The 22,987-nt window shown below is 44.4% G+C and overlaps 1 protein-coding gene across 2 annotated transcripts in view; it reads right to left on the bottom strand.

Moving 5' to 3' along the window:
• LOC119171490 (uncharacterized) overlaps nucleotides 1-22,287 on the bottom strand; it is a 35,605-nt gene extending 13,318 nt beyond the window's left edge. The window contains exons 1-13 of one of the 2 annotated variants that reach the window (XM_075892488.1): nucleotides 22,232-22,287; nucleotides 19,766-19,846; nucleotides 17,392-17,455; nucleotides 15,697-15,773; nucleotides 14,775-14,860; nucleotides 13,914-14,066; nucleotides 12,659-12,791; nucleotides 11,716-11,786; nucleotides 8,401-8,467; nucleotides 6,372-6,518; nucleotides 4,035-4,076; nucleotides 1,208-1,294; nucleotides 316-384 (exon numbers count right to left, since the gene is read on the bottom strand). In XM_075892488.1, coding sequence (XP_075748603.1) covers nucleotides 316-384; nucleotides 1,208-1,294; nucleotides 4,035-4,076; nucleotides 6,372-6,518; nucleotides 8,401-8,467; nucleotides 11,716-11,786; nucleotides 12,659-12,791; nucleotides 13,914-14,066; nucleotides 14,775-14,860; nucleotides 15,697-15,773; nucleotides 17,392-17,455; nucleotides 19,766-19,777 — 1,008 coding nt within the window. In that variant the 5' untranslated portion in view covers nucleotides 19,778-19,846; nucleotides 22,232-22,287. Of the gene's footprint in view, nucleotides 1-315; nucleotides 385-1,207; nucleotides 1,295-4,034; nucleotides 4,077-6,371; nucleotides 6,519-8,400; nucleotides 8,468-11,715; nucleotides 11,787-12,658; nucleotides 12,792-13,913; nucleotides 14,067-14,774; nucleotides 14,861-15,696; nucleotides 15,774-17,391; nucleotides 17,456-19,765; nucleotides 19,847-21,186; nucleotides 21,278-22,231 lie in introns of those variants that run through there. The other variant, XM_075892490.1, reaches the window with a different exon arrangement.
• Nucleotides 22,288-22,987: the final 700 nt, after the last annotated feature.

Genomic DNA, 22,987 nt, shown 5'->3' with positions numbered 1-22,987 from the left:
CTCACTCATATACTCTATTGAACGTGGCGAGTGTGAGTATGAATGAGTATACTGATGAGAGTGAGTAGAAGTCAGTATGAACGTGAGCGAGTACCCATCAGTGTGAGTGCACGTAAGTGTGAGTGCACGTGTGAACGTGAGTGAGTGCCTACGAGTGTGGGTAGGCTTGAGTATGAACGTGAGTGGCTGCTTGCGAGTGTATAGTATAATGCAGGCGCCATACGCTTTATTTTCTCGTTTTTTTATGCAGTGGCAGTGGATCTATGACAGAATTACCACTCTTCTCGTGATCATTCGAAGCGCCTGAGCACTTACCGTTTCGATCGCTTGACTCTTTAGCTCATCCGCTTTCCATAGAGAGTCGTTTAGAAAGAGAATGACTTCCTGCAAGTAAACATGTGAAATGCGCCTGCATGTAGTTGAAACTGGTGCGTCATGCACTATAAAAACCAATAAAGTAAATAGAACGTCTTTTTGCCCCACGGTCATAATCAAAATCTTGCTTGGTTCCGCTTCCTTTTTTGAGAACTCGGCGCCGGTCACAATGCGAACAACAATGTTATGACACGCTTATAACGCGCTTGTCGTTCATGACCTGAAACTGCCGGGCAAGTGGCGATAATGCAGGGAAAGAAACGAAAGATATATAACGATTATCGTGGTGGAACAAAAAGGCACCCTATTGTTACTCGATTAGTTCTTAGAGCGTAACCACTAACTAAAGAGTGAGTTGAAATGGCAAAAAGCAGAATACGACCAGTAGCTTCTCTAGCGCACAGGAAAACTGTGCATTGCAAGTCTACAAAGGCGGATAAGCGAACTACATTGCCGCGTAAGGTAATGCGTCAACAGCCTATACTGATTAAATGCTTGACAAATAACGAAATCCCATTAAGATGTCAATGTTTATTGCTGTCGACGAAAGCTGCTGTGACGTAAAACAACATTTACTCGCGAATCCGTCGTTGTGATACGCCAGCCTTGACTCAAGTTAATGAGAAGACATAATATTATAAAAACTGCGCAAAACGGAGACGCAAACACACAGGGTAAGGACTTGATCACGCAATTCTGGCAGCTTTCCTGCCTTATTTCTTGTTACTGGTAGTCTGCGTTGAATTCCAGATGTTTATCAACGGTATAAAATTAAATCTCGCGTGCGCCTTGCTACCTTCATTACGGGAGCTTCTGTAAGAGTCTGTCTCACCTGGGCGATGGCGACGTCTATATTAGTCGTTGGGTCCTTCGACGCCAGAAGTCTGTCCGTGGAGGTACTTAAAGTTTTCACAGATTCCTATACGCAAAAATGAATGTCGTAGACAATGAAAACACCAATGAAAGTTCGCATTATTGCCATGAGAAATAAAACCTAATAATTCACTAAATTACAGTATAGATGATTTACCTTTATACTTATTACATTATGGTACACATTTTATTACACAATATACAACCAGTTGTCATCCAGCTGAGACGTGATTCTGAACATATTTTCGAGATATACGCTTAAAAATATTTGCAAGGAAGTGCAAATATTGTGCCTCAGCTATTTTTGAGCAAGAATGCAGAAATTCGAATTTGGTTACTCAGGTAAACTGCAGTAGCAAATGGGCATATTTATCGCAAGTAAGACAATTATCTCAAAACCGCTGTTAGCATGCATCGCTCATTGATTTCATAGATTGAATTATATGCGCCAAACTTATTTCGTTAAACAGTTTATAGACGAAATTTTCTTAGTCATTCATGTATTTGAATTTACAGAGTAAATAACGTGACACTCTTCAAGCATAATCCAGCTTAGTGACAAAACATCTGCTATACGCCCCAAAGTCCCGACACCATTAAAATCCGTTAACGATTAAATGAAGGATTCAGAATTCCAGATGACGTGCCAACGACCACGCTAGCGGCTGCTCATTAGTATAAAACTGTGCCACACGCATGCAACCGCTGTGGCATATTTCGCATGGCACAAGTATATGCACTTGCAAACCTTCCGGATACGCTATCACTTTTCAAACACTTTCGCCTATATTCTAGCGTGTACGAACGACAGCGCTATCAAAACGGAATTAAATATTTGAAGTTAACACAGTCATAATTTATCGCAACGTACGTTTCAACGGCTTTCAAGAACTTTCTGATGGCACGCCTATACTTCTAAGCGCAGCGTGCTTTCACAATAAATTACTCGCTAACACGGGAAGTCTTTCCACACTATATCACACCTAAACCGCTCTGAGTTCATAGAGGAGAGAATGACTTCTTTCCGACTTCACTTCAGTTCCTATAACAGCTGGCGCTACCTACTCTTCGAAACTTACACCCGTATACTATATATAGAACGCGCCTTCACTCAACGCTTCACCTTCACTTGAGAAAGCCGATGAGAGCGCCATCTATAAAAACGGCGAGTCACTGCATATCAGGGATAATCTGCTGCGATTCTTGAGTAGTGCAGCGTCATTTTCAGTTGAGCAGTGGCGCGCTGCTCAATTTTGTCGAGTGAAGGGTGAAAGTCGAGTCGGGGAGCGTTTGTGAATGCGGGGGTTTTTCCTTCATTAAAGATGTGGATACGTGCACGACAAAGCTAATTAATGGAGCCTATCTGGAAATAGAGGAGGTGGCGATCTGGATTTTGCATGCACACGCTCGCTTGCTCGCTCAGCCGAAAACGCACAACACGAAGCGAATTCACTTGATCGCACATGATAGTCATGCGAGGCAAGGCAGAACGGGCGTGTGACTACACGGAAAAACACGGTTGGGTGACATTTATAACTGATATCATAAGTGTATGGTAAATTTGAAAGCATATATTCCTCATGACGTCCCCTGAACAGGCTGCTTGCGTAACGACATGTGCCTAAAAGATGGCAAACGCCAGGAAGGAATGACACTCTTGTTTTTTATGTTTTCAGAGGTGGTTTAAGTACCCTTGGACCTCGAATGAATATTGTGCGATGAAAACTTGAGCAACCAGTTACAGCTCCGAAAAATATAAAATCTCTGTATAGCAAGTCGATTCGGCGAAAGCCCTCCCAACGGGTACAGGTTAATGAAAAGAACTGTCATGCACTCGTACTCATGTATGGAACATGTGGATCGCAATGTTTTACCGTGAAATGACACACTATTAACACTTCGAATATTACAGAATAAACTTCTTGTTTTTTTTTCTATGTATACCTCACGATTACTTTTTTGGTCAATTTCGTGCACTTGCGAATCATCGGGAGTGCGTACAGGGGAAAGGAGCAACCACCTTGCGGAATTAATTAAAAAAAAAAGGCGTAAGGTCTGCTCCATAGCTTTACTCAGACGTAATTTCCTTGTCACTGCTTAATGCGCAGAGCTATGGCAACACAGGTTTTTCGTTATCACAACAGCCTATACGGCACCTTATTTTGCGTTTCAAGAACTGTTTTACATTAGAGGTAGGATCCTTTGCTCCCTTCCGGGAGTAATGGTTCCCGCATTTACTCCCTAAAAGCCGGAGACGAATGGCAGGCCGTCGTGAGAAGCAAGTCGTCTGCTCTTCTTTCTATTTTTGCATTCATTACGAAGCTTGTGTTATTTCGTAATCGACCACAAGCGGGGGGGGGGGGGATCTACGCACAACACGCGATTTATCACTACGCGACCCTGATGGTCAACCCTGCGCGCGCGCGTATAAGAATGTGCCAGCGTTAGTATCACCTCTGAATTCACTGTGAGCTTGAAAGTAGCGATTTTAAAGCTGGACAAAAAAGTCACTTATTCGAGGCTGTCGTGTTCGGGCGCTGTTGTATATAAGGAACGGGTAGATGCTACTTCTAACGACTCCCATTCCTCCCCCACCGTCACTACTACACCCACAACTACCACAACCACTCCTCCAACTTCATTCACACACTTCATTCATCCAGTTTAATCGGTCATTTAGAATAACTGGCGAAGGGAAGGCTTCTTGTAAGCCATGATGTTCGCCGTTTCATTAGTCTTGGTTGCGTGCAGACGGATGAAAATTTTTAAACAAAAGGTACACTTACGAAAAACTTGTTGAATTCTTTCGTTGCGGAGCTCACCGTCAACTGCAAAGAAACGTATGCGCCATTCCACTGCCGGTAAGTCGGAGTGAGATCTTCTTTCGCAAGAAAACGAATTCAAATTGCACCTCATCAGTCGACACAAATATATATAAAGTGCTTGGGTTTACCTGTAGATTCGTTTTGAGCCCTTACGTGGTATTTAGCGCACGCTAATTACCTGCGCGCCCCAGTACTCCGCCCTCCATCTTTCGGCGTCTGACCCGAAGGTTACGGGTTCGATCCCGTCTGTGGCGGTTGCATTTCGGTGTATAGGCAGAATGGTAGAGGTCCGTGTATTGTGCGATGTAAGTGCACGTTAAAGAGCACCAGATGGTCATTGTGCGATGTAGGTGCACGTTAAAAAGCACCAGATGGTCATTGTGCATTGTAAGTGCACGTTAAAGAGCACCAGATGGTCATTGTGCGATGTAAGTGCACGTTAAAGAGCACCAGATGGTCATTGTGCATTGTAAGTGCACGTTAAAGAGCACCAGATGGTCATTGTGCGATGTAAGTGCACGTTAAAGAACACCAGGTGGTCAAAGTTTTCGGAGCCCTCCACTACGGCGTCTCTCATAATCATATGGTGGTTTTGTGACTTGAAACCCCAGACATTACTGTTATCAACCCACCGCATTCATTGTAGCTTAGCTGATTTGTCAGAACACACTGTTCGGCTACAGTGCGGTAGAAGTCACCATGATTAGAAAGATAAGCGTCTCCTATGCGCATATACGCCGCACATTGAGATTGTATATACTCTCGGAGGGTGTGACGAAAAATAAACTTGCCAATAGCGCCAGTCCTTTATCTACTTTCTTTTTCTGTGTGCTCGTCTATTTTTTAGCGCTTATTCTTTCAGTGGTTTGGCAATAAATGCAAAGTACCACCCGAGAAGAGGAAGCGGCAAGAGCTTCCTCAGCCACTTTGCGCCGATTACTGTTTTATATTCATTATATGCCTCACTTTAAAAAAAATGGCGCGATTCGAACACTGCTCATAAATTATACTTTAATTTTGCAATAAGTTTTCAGCGGCGAGTATAGCTTTCAGTTTGTTGCACCGCTGCCTTTGCCGTGGGCCTTGCCCCTAACCTCGTGTCTTCAACACTGCCTGCCCAATTTGATGTATACTTCCAAAGAAGCCTGTAACAACCAGAGTCAAAAGATATAAGCAACTTAAAGGTACAGGCACCTGGTAAATCATAACTGAACCAGGCTATAGGCTGCACCAAAACTGGGTCCGCTGAGTGTCACAGGAACAGTTGAGAGCAGCCGCAAGCATGTTTCGAAGTCTATAACATTAAAATGCATGTTATAATCCACATAAGACAAGAATATTCCGAAAGCGTATAGGTCACCACAATATTAATTAGCGATAACTCAACGTAACCACTCAAAACCACAAAATATGCCTTCACAAAACACTCTCATTCACTGCACGTTTTCTTTAATGAATACTAAGCTTTCGGCGACAAAAGCACGGACCCCGAAACTACACTGGTTACATCTTCAGAATTTGTTCTTTACCTGTGGTGTCGTGCAAGCGGTTCAATTCAGAACACTATTCAGCCAAATTTAAGTTTTGCCAAAATAGGATGGACCTATAGATATTATTTGGGCCTGCTTACGGGTAACCAAAATTAACGCTATTTCTCCCTCTCCGTCCACAGACCCTCGGCACTCCTGCCTTTCACCTGTGAGAAACAGTCGTGCCAGGTAGTTGTCGCTCACACAGCACGCACTTTTCCTCGGCTGATGTAAATACTAAGCATACATAGAGTTAAAGGTTCGTAGTTACTGGTTAAACATTACGTCAGCAACCTCAGAATCTGACGAAATCCCTGACAAAACTAGTGATACAAACGTGTGTTTGTATGACAAGGTAAGCGATATAAATTCTCGAAAAGTGCTTGATGTCAAAAAATAAACAAGCTGCGCATGGTTGAAGGGAGCGTTTAGCGAATTTCCTCTCTGCCATGGCAGCGAGCGATGGCTGCGGGCGGAGCTGAACTTTTAATTCGGTTGTAATCAACTATACAAAGCTTTTAGTTTAAAAGCAATCGAAAGGGCTTAATAGACCAATTCGCTTGCTTGAAGGAGATGGACTTGAAGGCGTGTATGTATGGAGCACTTTTTGTAGTTGAGCACGTATTTACTTTGGGGAGCAGATTTGCAGCGTGCTTCCTGTCGACGTGCATCCTAATTGACGTATAACTGGTTTTTGCGAAAAACTGCGGCTGTGGCAGAACCGGAAATACGGGACGTTCACTGCGGCGAACGTTTCTGCGCGTAATACCTCGTTCATGAGATTATCCTTGTTCAGGTTGCTCATTATGGTTTTGGCGTCCTTGCTCACAGCCTCTATCGTGGAACTCTTGACGTATTCTGTCGAGCTATGCGTTCCATCTTTGTCGAAAAGCTCTTGCCGCAAACGTTGAGCGTTCTGAAAGAGACATACAAAAAAGAAAGAGAATTTTCGAATATTTATTGTCACTAGCTGGAAGAGAAAAGTAAGCGATTTAGAGATAAGGTAGCGGCACATGCCGAGAAGTAGCCGGAGGCCGCAACATAAAGCATTAACAAACATAATCCCTGAAGCCCAGCGCATAATATCGGCTCGCACACTCTTGCTTGTCCTACGTTAGTATTCCGCGTTTGCCTGTTACAGTGCAATTATTATTAAATCTCAGGATACCTAACTAACAGTAACGCAATTGATGTGTAGATCCACGTTTTCAGTTGCAGTATAAAGTTAATCACAGCAAATGCCGGCACGTTAATCAACAGCTGTATTTTTTACCTGGATAGTATTCCATTATTTTTGTTCTGCGGCAGGGAACAATGCGTGGGCTCCGTGGCGTTGAAATGATGGCTAATGAATTCCCAAGAGCAATATAAAAAAGTAATCTTTAAAGCGTTCCACTGAGGTGTTCAACTCAAGTGATCGTTAGAGTGAATTCAGATCTAATAGCCCCTGTCGCCGAGTGATTGTTTTAAGAAATATATCATGTCATTAAAGCTTGATTGATTAACAACATGACATTTCGCACAAGGGCTACGGCATGCCGTATTGAAGCCAAGTATGGTTAACATTTAAATGGAGTTAATTTTCAGCCGTCCAGAACTCACTATACAAAACTATAGCTACCGTTTTCGCTTTCGCTTGATACTGAAAGGCTGCCACCACGTCAAAAGCTCGAATACTCGACCAGGACTCGAAAATGAGAATTGTTTTATTTGTAGCAGCTTCGCATAGTTAGGCACTTTCATGGGCCACGGCTGCACTGAAAACAAACACCGAAGCTGTGAAAAACTTCGCGGAAGCTCGAGCTTCGTCTTCAAGAGTTGAACGCAGTGGACGCTTGAGCCTTCAAGAGTGGAATGCGATAGCACTTATTGGGGCCTTCAAGAGTAGAATGCGATAGCACTTATAGGGGTCCGTGCCCGTCGCGTTCTCAACCGCTAGCTTGGCTTCGATTCTGGGTGCACATCTCAACCGTGTCCTCGAGAAAAGAACAAAACCGCACGTAAATGGCCGTTTCAAACAATCGTAGAATGCCTATACTGCATTTATACAGTATATACAGTGCCCACAATGTCACAATTGTCCCTATTGCGAATTAGCGAAGGGCCCACAACGCGTCCGTAAGGCAACACGCGAACCCGCGCAGCTGCCAACTTCGTTGATGCTTTTGTAGCTTATGACAATTAAAAATGTGTTGCAAATGGGTTGTGCGGAATTCATCAAGGTGTTTTAGCTCTTTGTGGTGCAGGTTGGCCTTTAACACACCCACTCGTTGCACCATTCGCATGTTTCGACGCCTCGTGCAATTCTATACACTTCTGCCATCGTGAAATTACACGCGAGACTCCTTCCACGGCATGGCATTCATACTCTGTTGCAAAGCACTTTCAAACAATAGCGTGGTTTTGCGTATAGAACACCTGCTTGCCACGCACATGGCCTGGTTCGATTCTCAAGCGAACAAGAAATCCTTGCGATTTATTTGATTTTCACCTTTCTCGAATTTTTTTTTGTCACCGACATGATTTTTTCGCTCTCAACCAACGACACTGACACCAGAAAGATCTGCAAAACGAGTTGTTTGGCAATATCGCGTTAAAACGTGATTCCACGAAACATGATTCAAAGCTAATCAAACGTTTGAGAGTAACCCGCAATGTCACTTTCACATAGCTTAGACATAATATTTTTTTTCTTCTTCTTGCTTCCTTAGTGGAACGCGCTCAGCTAAATCCAACTTAGACTGTTCGATCAAATTTTGCCGTAGGAATAAAGATCAACATATCAGAGCAGTGCTTACGAGTTCTTCCAGCGGAGAAAGAGTTAGGTGCGAAATGCTTGCGTAGGCTCTTCTGTCAGTACATTTCCTGAAATTAAAGAAAAAAATCGTCGATACGCTGGGGTATCTTGTCACTTTGGACTTTGTATGCGACACGATGCTAACGGCGACGGCAAAAACTTCGAGACTGTCCATATAACTGCTATCGCAATAAAAGGGGTGTGAAGGACCGTCAGTAAATTACAGGGGCTGATAGGATCGAGAATTTTTGAAGTTTGCGACAGCCATCAATCCTTCAATCCTTTTGACACGACATCTTATAACATCCGATTGGCTTGTTCTGAGCAAAGCATACGGTGAGATAGGAGAAACCTATACTTTTGAATTAATAGTAACAAACTGCAACACAAAGAGCGTTTTTAGGACGTTCACACTAAAGTAAACGTCACCTTGTCATTTAAAAGATCGCGGTTGGCATCCCTTCTTTTGAAGCTGTTTATCGTTGTCCGAAACATGGTGAGCCAGTGACCTATGAAATAATGGAGCCTGATAATATACAACAGCTGAGTGACCTTTGTATCAGCGTGCCGTCTATTTCCCCACTCAAACGCGAGATTCAGTGCCTCGCTGTTATGCAATAGGGTGAGTACGTGTGGCGTCATGCACGAGTTTGTGGCCGTGCCGGGTTGACATGTCGCGTATATTTTTTTTTTTTTGCGGTTTCGCTAATCAAGCTGAGTTGAAGGCAGCACCTATCCATTGCCCTGGCTCCAATGGCACTGTGCATTCATGTCGTTATGGGGGGTGACCGATTCGTCCAAGCTACCACTTTATCAAAAAGTGCCGACATGGATAGAAGCAAATAAAACGCGCCGCCACACGCATTTGACAGCCCAACTGGGTGTATAATGTTGATAATTATGATATACGGGATTTTACGCACAAAACAAGGATATGATTGTGAAGGATGCCGTAGTGGAGGGCTCCGGAAATTTCGAACATCCGGTGTTCATTAACGAGCACTGACATCGTAAAGTGCGCGAACCTTTATCATTTAGCATCCATAGAAATGCGACCGCCATGTCCGGGACCGAACCCGCGACCTTCAGCGCAGCAGCCGAGCACCTTAACCGCTACACTACCGCAGCCGACTGGATTGGATTGGATAAACTTTTATTTGGTCCTCCAAAACACAGATCACTGTGTTGCGGGCAGCTCCCACGTGGGGACTGAGATGCTAAGCTCCTCAGCCGCCTCGCGGGCTTGGTGGACAGCCCAGAGCTGATCTGCCAAGGACGAGCTGCGGATTGCCGCCTCCCATCTGGCAGAAGTGATGTTCGCTATATGAGCGAATTTGGTGCACTGCCAGAGCATGTGTTCTAATGAAGCTATTTCCCCACAATGTGGACAAAGATTACTTGGGTATAGGTCAGGATACATAATGTGTAACATTTTCAAAGTAGGGTACATACGCGTTTGCAAAAGCCTTAATGTAAGTGCTTGGGGCCGGGTTAGGTTTTTGTGAGGTGGAGGGAAAATTCTTCTAGACTGTTCCTCTTGGCACTAAATATAGCGCAATAAAGTTACCCAAACTATAGATCTTTTTTACTCAAGGCGTTCTGGGCACCGCCATTGTCCTGTCTGGGCTGTTGTTATAGCGCGCATGGCGTTGGGTTTCGTACTCTCGTGCAACAGTCCATAAAGGAGAGGAAATCCTCCTCTCCGTAAAAAAAAAGTCCACAGGCGGTTACAAACTAAGAATCAAAATCAAAATACATATGCAAATAAAAGTACAAGCGCGACCCCGCATAACTACGGCTCGCAAGCCATATTCGCCTGTACCAGATAGTGATGCGTGGTTTCCGTTGCAACCATGAATACTTTTTCGCGGCTTTCACTGATTGATTGATTGGTTTGTGGGGTTTAACGTCCCAAAACCACCATATGATTATGAGAGACGCCGTAGTGGAGGGCTCCGGAAATTTCGACCACCTGGGGTTCTCTAACGTGTATCCAAATCTGAGCACACGGGCCTACAACATCTCCGCCTTCATCGGAAATACAGCCGCCGCAGCCGGGATTCGAACCCGCGACCTGCGGGTCAGCAGCCGAGTACCTTAGCCACTAGACCACCGCGGCGGGGCGCTGCTTTCACTAATACTACACATAAGGATAAATAAAATTTCTACGTCCTTACTTAAAACATTACGTTTGACAGAGTGATGTCGAAATTTGAGCGCAAATTGCACAAAAAGTCGGCGTTTTTTGACGGAAAAACCAGCGGCCCCACCATGCTGCTTTAAGAACAAACCACCAATCTAAAATGCTCCATCGGCACCGAGTGTCACAGAAGTGATCGAATGGAATTTGATGGCAACGGGACGGCTTTTAAGCTCTCCCATAGTAAAGTACCAAGTGCTCTAAATCGTTACCACTTTTTCTATTCTAACTCCCCGCTCCGTTAACTTGTATTCGCAATGTTGCCGATTCTTTGTCTCTGGCGCAACCGCGGTGGGCCGCCGCAAAGTTTCATGTTGGTCTGTGACGGACGAGTGAAACGTCCTTCGGCCGGCCAGCTATAGATAGTCTGATGCATCGATGCATCGGCAGAAATGACATGCCAACATCTAAATACGCGAAATGTACATGTTCATGTCTTATTTGTGCCTCTTGTTTACCTTGCAATATGCATATGTGCATCTGTCTTTTCGTGACACATTTGTATGTGGCTGTGTGTGTGTGTGAAACATGGAATGTACATGTTCTTTCCACGTCATCTCATGATCATGTTCACGTGAATGAGGTCTGTTGTTTCATTATCGTTAATGCATGTCTAAGAAGAAAATGTTCTGCTGAAATGTTATTTACGTCTGTGACAATAATTTTTTCTTAACACGCCCTTGAGTCAGCTGCTTTTGTAAAAATAGTCAATTGCTCTCCCATAGTTGAGTACAAAGTACTCGAAGCCGTTAAACACTCTTTGAAAACACACTTTTTTCACGGTGGGAGAGGTACGATTGTTGGAGGAATTTACATTTATTAGTTCGGGAACGAGTTTACAACCTCATAAATGGTGTTAAACGTGTTTTTTTCTTTTTTTTTGCCAAGCCATTAGTCAGTTTAGTTGTTTGAATGCTCTCAGACTGGTTCTATAGTAGATGACATGCTATAGATGAAATAAATCTCACACGATCAGTGCGAGATTATCTCATCACTATCTTTACGCACACTAGCCTACAGTGAATGCAATTAGTGAAAACAAAGCTTGTGAAATTGGGAGCATACACAACGCACTCGCGCTTTACAAGCAGACTCACTTTTTGTTCGCTTACTTACCCGAGTATGTTGCTCGGAGTGAAGTGCTGAAACAATTTCCCCTTTGGCATATTAAATAAGTACTGCGCTGCCTGAAAATAGAACGAAAACGGGTTGCATGGTTAAGTGCAGGAGCACCGGTCATGAAAGTCACCCTAAAATACACTTCTCACCGGAATTACATCAATTGCTGCAAAACCAAACATCATGTGCTGCAATGTCTGAGATGTATTGAAGGAAGATGCCTCACAAACTTCTAAAATGTCTGAGGAACCTTCATCAAATTTATTGCAGGCAAAATACATTTGATTAAGAATGAAAGATTGTCCAGTATAGAAAAGTTCATTGTAAAGATACTTTACAGAGAGTAAACATGGGAAAACAAAGGGATACATAAATAACAAAGGTGTGTTTGTATGAAATTTATTCAACGCAATAAATCCACTTAGAAGTCAGCACTCAAAGTTATTTCCTGATATTCATATACTCAGTAACGTGGCTTTTGTACGAATCACTACCAAGTCTAAAAGAGTTAATTGCAAGGCTATAGTTGCTGGTATTTCTTCTGGTCGTCAGTTTTATTTTGCGCTATGTCTCAGCCAGTTATGGCCTTACCAAGTCATCTGCGCTTCAACGCTTCAAAGACAAGACTACCCTAAAGCGAAGCATGATCTGTGTACGCCATGTTAACATGTACATGTAAAAAAAACATGACATCTATAGCGTCGAACAAAAAGTGCTTGTTCCGAACAAGCTCTTGTGACGTCAACAGCGAAATAGCACAGGAGAGTAGTTTCTCGGGGAAGTTGGCAGACGAAAGACAGAAGAAGCAGTGAAAACTACAGTTTGAGTTCGTAGGTTTCGCTTTGCATGTAGTGCGTACGCTACTTTCGAAAATTCTTTCAGTTTTCTTTCAAGCCTGAGTTGCTGCGTGCTGTTGTCGAGCGTGAAAGGCAAGACTGACCCCGTCCAGACTGGTTCCGTCTTGTACGTCGTATGGCTCGCAGACGTAAGCCTCGAGCATGGCCGCCAGGGGAAAGCAGAACGTCAGCAGCACCGGAATGAAGGCGCACGTGGCCCACATGAGGCCGGCATTGCTGCACGCATGACAAAGGGAGCACGCTACTGTTCGCTGGATTTTTATTGCAGACAAATGTGAATCGGCGACACTTGTCTATCGTTAGATTGTTTGAGCGGGACGGCTCAGTTGCTTTCCCATAGTTGAGTACGAAGTACTTGAAATCGTTAAACATTTTTTCTAAACACCAATATGCTATGTTTATTTGTTAACACGACACACCTAAAACATCTTATCACAGCCCCCATATTCTAAACATGACGGCATAGGTGAACCCGGACATTATGACGTTGAATTCTCGCTATAGCGTGAGCTGTATATTATTAGCTTGTTTAATTCTACTTAGTCCGTTAAAATTTCGCATGGCCTTGTTCATAACGAATACTTCTATGTTTCTAACGGGTATGAACCCAAGCACACACATGCAAGGATATCTTAATTGTTCCAATTAGACTTATTAATTAATTGAATGAATAATTGATTAATTGGTTGAATGTTTGATTGATCGATTGATTGACTGACTGATTGATTAATACGTGAGGTTTAGCGGCCCAATACTACCATACGATTATGAGAGATGCCATAGTGAAGGGCTCCGGAAATATCGACCACCTGGGGTTCTCTAACTTGCACCCAAATATGAGAACACGAACATACAGCATTTTCGCCTCCTTGGAAAATGCAGCCGCCGAAGCCCGGATTCGATCCTTCGGCGTGCGGGTCAACAGCCGAGTACCTTAGCCACTAGACCACCGATTGTTCCATTTAGCGCCTTTAAAGTTATTAAAAGTGGAGGTATACAAGAGTTACTGGTCGCTACAACAATATCGCAGTAACTCAGGCTGCTTAGTCAAATCGATTAATTGAGAAAATCAACCATGGGGTGACCTAAATGTTTCGATTTCAGGCGAACCGAAGGGACTTTTCTTACTACCCGGGTTCCGGGACTTCGATCATTCTGAGACACAGACATAAACATTTTTATTTTAGGCAGACTGAATAACTGGATCCTACAGCTCGCTCGGCCAGTGATCACCTTTCCAAGTTCAGAAATAACCGCCATTAAGGCCACGATATATAGTCCCACACTGGTTCGCCAAACGAGCGTATACAAGTGAGCCATCGTTCGATCTTCACTCACGAGATGAGCACGATGCCACCCATGTTACAAGCGCTGTTTCGCTGCGTTGGCTTCACGTAGGTGCGGTAGTTGGCGACGCCCAGGACAAAGCCGAAGATGAGGCCCGCCACAATGGTCGCCACCGACACGACGGAGACCATCAGGAAAGCCGCCCTGAAACAGTAGACGCTCTGCTGCAAAGTCATGACGCCAATACATCGAGACGCTTCGCGAAGGAATTCGTGTCATGTAGACGTGTACGTCGGCAAATTTAATTTTAGAAACACCTGCATCGGGTGCAGTACACGGGACAGCTGTCCTGCTGCACCGGCCATGCACTGAACCCAGATCCGTAACCAGGATTTTCTTTTTTTGGCGGGGTGTTAGTGTGTGGAAGGGTTAACTTTGGCAACTGGTGGTCGATGTGAAGGCGTGTGAATGCTTGACTATCACCCGAAAAGTTCAAGCATAAAAAAACTCCGGGAGGTGCTAGAACCGTCCCTATTCTACCGCTTCACCCCCTAACGGCCCTGACTGAACCAGTTGAAAGATGAAGTTTACCGGTAAGTCTGTCTTAATCAGAGTTTCTAACAAAAAAATTTAGAAAAAATCAGATTACTTAAAAGTTTAAAGCTTCCGTTCCTTTCTATTTTTTTTCAAACCATATTAAGAATTGAAATCACAGCGACGAGGGCTTGGTAACGGTGTACACGTGTTTGAATCGCACCATTGGCACCTCTCCCAACAAATACGCTTTCGCCTTTTTTATTTGTCTCGTTTCGTGAAGCAGAAATCAAGAATCTGTTAGTGTTTTTATTTTATCTGCACGAGCCCGCGTCCCATATCTGCAATTGAAGTTCGCAAAACGTAAAAGACACGTACGCGCACCTGTAAATTCTCAGGGACTGCGCGTTCACGATACTTTTGTCGTGGTTCAGCATGTGAGCAGTCCTGGCGCTATGTAATGTCTGAAAAGAGACGCACGCAGCGAATAAAAAACAGCGCATGCCTCATCACAGCCATGGCAATGACACCATCATTAGTAAGTAAGTATATGATTAGCGTTTCTTGATGCACTATCATCGTCATCATCAGCCTGACTACGTCCACTGCAGGACAAAGGCCTCTCCCATGTTCCGCCAGTTAGTCCGGTCCTGTGCTTGTTGCTGCCAATTTATACACGCAAACTCATTAATCTCATCTGCCCACCTAACCTTATGTCTCCCCCTAACCCGCTTGCCTTCTGTGGGAATCCAGTCAGTTACCCTTAACGACCAGCGGTTATCCTGTATACGCGCAACATGCCCGGCCCATGTCCATTTCCTCTTCTTGATTTCAGCTATGACATCCTTAACCCCCGTTTGTTCCCTAATCCACTCTGCTCTCTTCTTGTCTCTTAAGGTTACACCAACCATTTTTCTTTCCATTGCTCACTGCATCGTCCTCAATTTAAGCTGAACCCTCTTTGTAAGTCTCCAGGTTTCTGCTCCGTAGCTAAGTACCGGCAAGATACAGCTGTTATATACCTTCCTCTTGAGGGATAGTGGCAATCTGCCTGTCATAACTGGAGAGTGCTTGCCAAATGTGCTCCACCCCATTCTTATTCTTCTAGTTACTTCAATCTTCAATGCACTATACCGTGTTCCAAATAATTGTCCCCGTTTAAAAGAGCTGATTGATTGATCTGTGGGGTTTAACGTCCCAAAACCACCATTTGATTATGAGAGACGCTGTAGTGGAGCGCTCCGGAAATTTTGACCACCTGGGGTTCTTTACCGTTTAAAAGAGCTAAGTGAACGCTGACCTCTTGGAACTCCAGCTCGTATTTATCGTAGGATGTTTTGACGCCCTCAGCCGTTTCCATGAGGCTTCGCTGTACATCTGCGTTGAGGCAGAGAGAGAAAGAGAGAAAGGCCGCATATTATCGTCACGTACACGCACTTTGCGCATCTCAAAGCAGCCTGTTCGATGCGCCGTGCATATACCTCCGTGAGAAAATGCATTCAGCGGTGCGTCTCGTAACAATGCAGACATAAAATCATCACAGCGCTTTCATGGTAATACTCTATATAGGCATCGCTATAAGAACATGTCAATATACGGATGTTAGGAAGATCCCGTTTTTAAAAACATCCATCATAAGAACATGTAGCGTCACTAAATTTGTTGATAATATATTGTTGATAATATATGGTATGTTTATCATGCTGCTACGTTATATTGTCTGAAATAATTTTATTGCATTCAGCACCGTACTTAACTAACCAGTCGCGTTTCTTCCGTTCCTCTTACTTGTATATGTGCGCTTGTTTTCCCAATAGCATTACACCAACATAATATCAGACGACTTACGAATCTCGCTATAAATACTAAACCCATTCATTATTTATTGCGGTCAGCACAAGCTCGTCTTTGTGCGTGTTTATGCGTGCGTGTGCGTGTGAAGTGTCTCATCCAACTTCCTAACTAACGCAAGCGGCCTACGCGTCGTCTATAGACCACCCGTCAAGGTGGTCTAGCGGCTAAGGCACTCAGCTGCTGACCCACAGGTCACGGAATCAATCCCCGGCCACATTTTCGATGCTGGTGACAATGGTTAAGTCTCGTGTGCCTATATTCAGGATAGAAGCCCAGGTGGTCGAAATTTCCGGAGTCCTCCACTATACGGCGTCTCCATTATCATATGGTGATTTTGGAACGTTAAACGCCAACAATTAATATTATTAGATAAGGACCCTACGCCTGGCCTGCGCGTACGTTCGTTAATTCGCCGGTAGACGACATAAAAAAAGCAATCACATCATCCGTACTTGGAGAGAGGAAATGACATTGCAATTAATAAGTTGAGATGACGAGACGAAATGATGAAAGTACCATATAACAATTGAAATGGAAAACTGAGTAAATTGGCATGCATTCAATTTTTGGCTCAGATTAACATGCTTTATTTTTCGTGAATTGAGCCAGGAAAGGCACAAAACTAAAGGTGTAGCGATATTTGGGAAAACAACTAGGTACCAGTCTAACAAAATTATAAAACAACAAGTACATAGTAATACCAAATCAAAATTCATTATCGGCATACAAAAATTGTTCGAACGTGGAATGAAAAGATAAAAAAAGCTCTATGTTCACAGTTCACTTGCAATGTAAAACAATACGTAGTGACTAGAACTAGAAAAGGTTCCACTGCACGTGAGAAAAAAACGCAAACAATAATGAGTGTACATGCTAAACACACTTCGTTTGACACAACTATTATTCCAATAAGAAATAAAGTTCAAAGAAACTGTTTTCAAAAATATTCACGACAGGTCATTGCAGCGCTCACAAGGATGAGGACAAAATTCAGTCTTGTTCGCTCATTACCTTTTGCTTTCGTGAGTGCTACACAACCTGAAATATGAACTTTTGGGAATCGGGTAAGTGCCAGTTGTCTATAAAGGTGGCTGATTCGAAATAAGCTGCGTTACGGAAGACAATAACGACGCTGTCTCACCAATTCGTCGAGTGGCCTTGTCCTGAACAAGCAGCTCCTTGGCGGCTCTCTCGGCAGCGTCCATCTGAGAAATTCGTGAGCGATTATATTTTTTTTATAAGCGTTCAGCGCCATATTAGTCCGTTAGAGTTCTCTTCTAAGCTATGATAACTCAATCAAGACACATCATATTGTCACGTGGTCCTGACGTCGAAGGCTGCAGTAGTCGGTGGCTGTGAGAGGAAACTTTTCATTTCGGTGAACCTGCACTCAAAGGAACTATCGAGTAATGAGGGCTTCTTGTCCCGCAGTGTTAATCGTCACCTATCGTGCGTTCCTTTCCATGCACTATCGCAGCGCGCCCGGCATTTTCACGTCACGAACGACATGCGCGTTATCAACGTGTCATAGATTCCTTGATAGGAAAGTGGTCAGTGCCGTGTATAGACCCATTCCATGTTTGTAAACAAAGGTAGGCCGATGTCGACATTCTGGGTAAAATTATAGCGACGTCCGCACGTAACTTCCGCCATAAGCGCTGAGGGCTGCGATGTGCGCCAACAGACAAAACTAAGTTGCGAGACGCGACTCACATCCAACCGCAACACAGTTCGTCGACATACCGCTTTTTTTTTTCTAGTTGCTTGACTGAGAACATCACATGCACCATTGAAAAGCCAGCAGAAACTGCGGTAGGCAGAGCGTCTTTCGCCTACCAAGACAGCGCCATCGAATTTTCGTTACGTAATTAAGTCCGGTGGAATTTGTCTATACTCTAAAAAACGAAATTAGCTGGGCGAAGCGTCCGTCCACACACGGACGAACGCATGGACGGACAGACAGAAGCACAGACAGACAGATGGAAGCACGTACGGACGGAAGCATGGATGAACAGAAGCACGAACGGACGGACGCGTGAACGAATGGATACACGGACAGGCAGACGAACGCTCCGTTCCACTCATCATCATTCACTCCAAGGATATGCTGTGAAAACCACTAACGCCATCTACTTATATTATTACCAAAGAATATGAACACAACGCCATCTAGTGAGCAACTCAAACTAGAGGTGGCTACATACTACTACTATGCTACAGAGGAGGAGAGAGTGACCCACAGCCTAAGGAGCTTCGCCCCTAAAACAGGTTTGATCCCTCCGTCACAGGAATGGGTAAAACACGAAAGTTAGAACGTGTCCTTAAAGTAGTTTATTGTTATTGTCTATTGCAATGTCTATTGGTTTTTGACAACTATAAATGCATCTTCTCCCTCCAGATGACTGAGATCCATAAATAATGATTTAACAAACCCTTGTGGTCCTGGGTGGATGCAGAACCAGAGAAACCGATGCGACAGACAGAACAACGCGACTGATTGGACACCGAACTTGAGTTAGGTCGCCTGCTCGCGGCACGTTGAATTTGTTGAACGCCACGGCCCGACCACAGGGGAGCGCAACGCGCGCTGTTCAACGAGACGGTGCCAAAACGACAAACAGGCGCCGAGTTCCGTGCCCCGTCCATCGTCCTATTATCGCTCCTTGTCTGTAACGCTAATTGTTGCTGTATTAACGATGCACCGACCAGTCCGGCTGAGCGCACTGATGGGGGCACAAAAAGAAAAGAACGGTTCTTTGGCAGGCAGGCCATTCACGCATTTGGTGTCCCACTGCAAATAGTACGAAGATGGTATTCGCAAGCCTCTTTTCAAGCAAACAATTATCTGATGCACAGGCATATCGGCTCTACGCTGAGGCAGATCACAGAGGCCTTCCTTATCGGGTGGGAGGGGCCATGTTACATTAGTCACCAGTCCATCAATCTGCAGGAGAGAGAGATAAACTTTCGTGAAAGACACGTGAGATAATCGAGCTTGTACGTTTAATCTTTTTAACTCGACTTTTTTGTTTTATCTGGTATACCTGCGTTATAAATATGCCTTTTTCTCAATGAAAAAATAATTAATTTGACAGCTCATCGTCCCCTTCCCTCTTTTTTTTTCTAGTGTGCCGTCCAACTCGCTAACTTTTTATTTTACTGAATTTAGTTAGGCGCACTCCTCAGAATCACTGCTTTAGTAGTGGTGATCTCTTCTTGTGTTGCAGACGCTTAGGGTAGTGTACAGTGCTGCGGCGAGATGACTGCGCGGTAAGTACATGTCGTCCCTCTTGACAAGCCAGAGTGATGTGCGTAATGTCGTCAAAGTTGACACACGGTGTCTACTGACCAGGGGCGTAATCAGAAATCTTTTTCGGGTTAGGGGCACCACCTTAATTTCAGAGGGGGGGGGGGGGGCTTTTTTGAAATGGGCATTTATCACTCTGCATGCTACGGGGGGCGGGGAGGCGTAGAAGTTCGATGTGCCAACCCCTCGCTACGCCACTGCTACTCACCTTTGCCTTCATGCCTTCCACGGCTTGTCTGAGGGAGTGCTGGACTTTCTTTGGAAGCTCTTTCGAACCTCCTTGTGCACTCTAAAGATACACAGATAGAGAGAAAACAAGAAACGACTGAGCATTATCAGTTGATGTTGAACTGGTTGAGCATGGTTCATCGCACCAAAGAAGCTCTGTTAGATTGCGAAGGAAAGCGATGAAAGAAACAACGTGTACGTTACATCTCTCTATTCGAGCGAAAAGAATATACTTTCATTATTAAACTATATACAACTGAAGTAAAAACTAATTACAAAGAGTAATTTCGAACACGGTGGTTATGCCGAATTTTCGGGCGAGTGCTCATGCTTGCGCCTTTATGCCCTCTGCAAAACTAATTTCCCAAAATTGTGATAGGACGCAATTACCCGCAACGTCTGGTCCACTAATATCAACAACGCTCTATGCTCTTTGCTCTTCAAAAAAAGACAGCATATAATTATCAAGCACTTGACTATTGAACAAAAAACACTTTTTTTATCTAATTCCCTTTAACTGGTGCTCTGCAGTCACCTGATAGAAATAAAGAAGCTGCTTTAAGGCTAAGTACGTTAATAAAAACGGCGTGACCTTACCAGCGCAGTCACCATCTTGTCATAATCTGGAAATAAGTTACGCTAGATAAAGCCTTGCAAAAAGTAGCGATGTATTTTCTGGAATCAGAGATAAATGAGATATAAGCTATAAATAAACCAACGATCAGTATTAAAGAGGGTAAACGAGGTGGTAATGTAAGCGTGGCCACTGCGTCGAGCGAGAAAGTTCGTGTTGCGTATCGACGCCATCTGAGCGGTGGGACAACAGCCCGTACCGAGAGAACTGGTCTATATCCCTTTCAGGATAGGACGCGCGCGACCACGAACGAATGCGCGATAACCGTGGAGCCACGCAGCCCCCTCCACATCAACATCACCTAGACTAATGTGAATAGTCTAGGTGGTGTTGTCCACATCCACGACTACCCCCCCCCCCCCCCGCTTCCGTCAATCTGAGACCCGCATGGGGTTTTCACGCGACGGAAGACGGGTAGTGCGTTCCCTTTTCGCCACGATCGTTAGCTGCCTTCCCATGCTTTCACTCGTGCATAGAACACAAGACGCGCGGCGAAATCGGCATACGGAACCTCGCAGCGACAGCGAGAATGTGCCTGGAGGGTCAATTCAATAATTATGCCCACGTAAAAAACATTACGAAAGCTGAAATGTTTATGCTTTGTTCTGAGGATTTCTATACTTACGCTGTTAAGAAATTCTCGCGATTCAGAGCCGGCGCGTATCAGTGCGGAGCAATATTGTTGCCCGTGCCTGGTTAAATAGACGTTAGCAAACCAAGTCTAATGCACACCCGATAAATCTGAGCCAGTTTCCAGTCTCACTTACAGTAGAAGGCGTTGTCCACTGGAGTGAACAAGGGGTAGGACGTTGTGTTCTCTTTGTTCTTGTACCGAGCTATGACCTTGGCAGCCATGATGTCTGCGTTGAGGGGAACAGCGTGTTACAGTTCCAAATATCTGAGAGGTAAGCGAGCCGGCGAGTATTCATTCTAAAACACAGGGCCAGGGAACCGTTGTGAAGCGCGGGCAGTCGTTTATTTATTTTTATTATTTTTTCAATCAAGAGCAGAAGTTGGTGAATGGCTGTATAGGGCCCATCCGGCTGGCACTGGCATTGATAAAACAGAGGCGCTGTCCACACACTGACATAACAGAAAGAGGGCGCTGCGACTCTGAAGGGGGGGGGGGGGGGCGCTAAGTCGGCCACATGCATTAACAGAATATGGATGGGGGTGCAACGACGGAAAGTTCACTTCAATCCGGCAATTCATGTGGCACCTAGTGGCAATATAGGGAAGCTGCGTATTGAGGTCCAAACGGTATAAGCGCCAGTCGTATACGTTAGGATCACGGTAGGATGGTGCCGCCCGTGAAAAAAAAAAAATGAGCGGCTAGCAGAATTCTTCTTTCCAGGTGAGGCACCAGTGTTACCTTGTTAACTCGGACCTATTAAATGACCATTGTATCCAGCGACTACATGTCACTGCGGCGTCCTAAGTATGTAAACGAATTTCGCAGAGACGCGGTGCGCCATGTGCATTACACACACAAAGCGGCCACTTCACGAACGCCGCTCGCACTTACGGAACCACTGGTGCCCACTAAAATAAAATGCTCCGCTCCAACAACCTGCTCCCATTCTACAAAGCAGCGCGAACTACAATCACACTGCAGGAAACTCAATATTTGTGTTAGTGACAGCTGGCGCGGTGACCTCCGTGAATCCGCTATGTTGCAACTCCACAGCGTCCTCTCATGTTCATTTGAGTTGCGTGGAGGCGCGTGCATGAAGCACCCTACCTACGCCATGCCTGTGTCGTGGCGTACTCCGGAAAGACGCATAATTAGCGAATGGCGTAACAGGAACTTACCACTCTCTCCGACGTCGCTGGCGATAGCGTTCAGCACAGGATAAGAAATGTTGTAGATTCCCGTATACGCCTGCGCAAACGTTAGCTTACTGAGCGGACACTTGCGAAAAAAATATGAAAAAAAAAACATGCGGGATAAGGTTGTACACGCGTATGCTACGCCTTAATGAATGTTATAAGTGCTGAATTAGATTACCAAAGGGAGTCGAATGGTAAATATGTAGAAATTAAGTTTTTTTTTCAGAATTCTTTTCTGGGCCAAGTGCTTACGCTTTCAATGACGTCACATCCATGACGCGTGATGTGTTTGGGCTTCGGCAAACACTTTTGGTTAGAAAAAGAACACCTATTTTGAAAGTACGCATATTTCAGTCATGCCCACAATGTTTCAAGGTCAGGCTATAATAGTAACATAACTAGCGCATTCATTTCAATTAGTGCTGATCGGTGTTATCTTACGAACACGATATTGAGAAATTGGCTCTCAGGGCATCATAGATATAACGTTCAATAAAGTCTAAAATTTTGAGAATGATATTTAACGTTGATATTTGAAATGAGCGTGGCATATTTAGAAAGAGTACTTGATATTTTACAATATTACCAATTAATTCGAAATGTAAAAGAAAGAAAAAGCAAACAGCCGTCTCATAAGTTGCCCTCGTACAGACTGTGTTGGTAAACTTGGAATTGACTGTGAACCGTCTCTGTTTTCTTCCCAGCCGATGTACTTATCTTTGCCCTCCAACCACCGAA

The sequence above is a fragment of the Rhipicephalus microplus genome, chromosome 4, assembly GCF_043290135.1.
Source record: "Rhipicephalus microplus isolate Deutch F79 chromosome 4, USDA_Rmic, whole genome shotgun sequence".
NCBI classification, from domain to species: Eukaryota; Metazoa; Arthropoda; class Arachnida; order Ixodida; family Ixodidae; genus Rhipicephalus; species Rhipicephalus microplus.
Note: the sequence above shows the minus strand (reverse complement) of the source record. Positions and strands in the feature narration are given on the sequence as shown.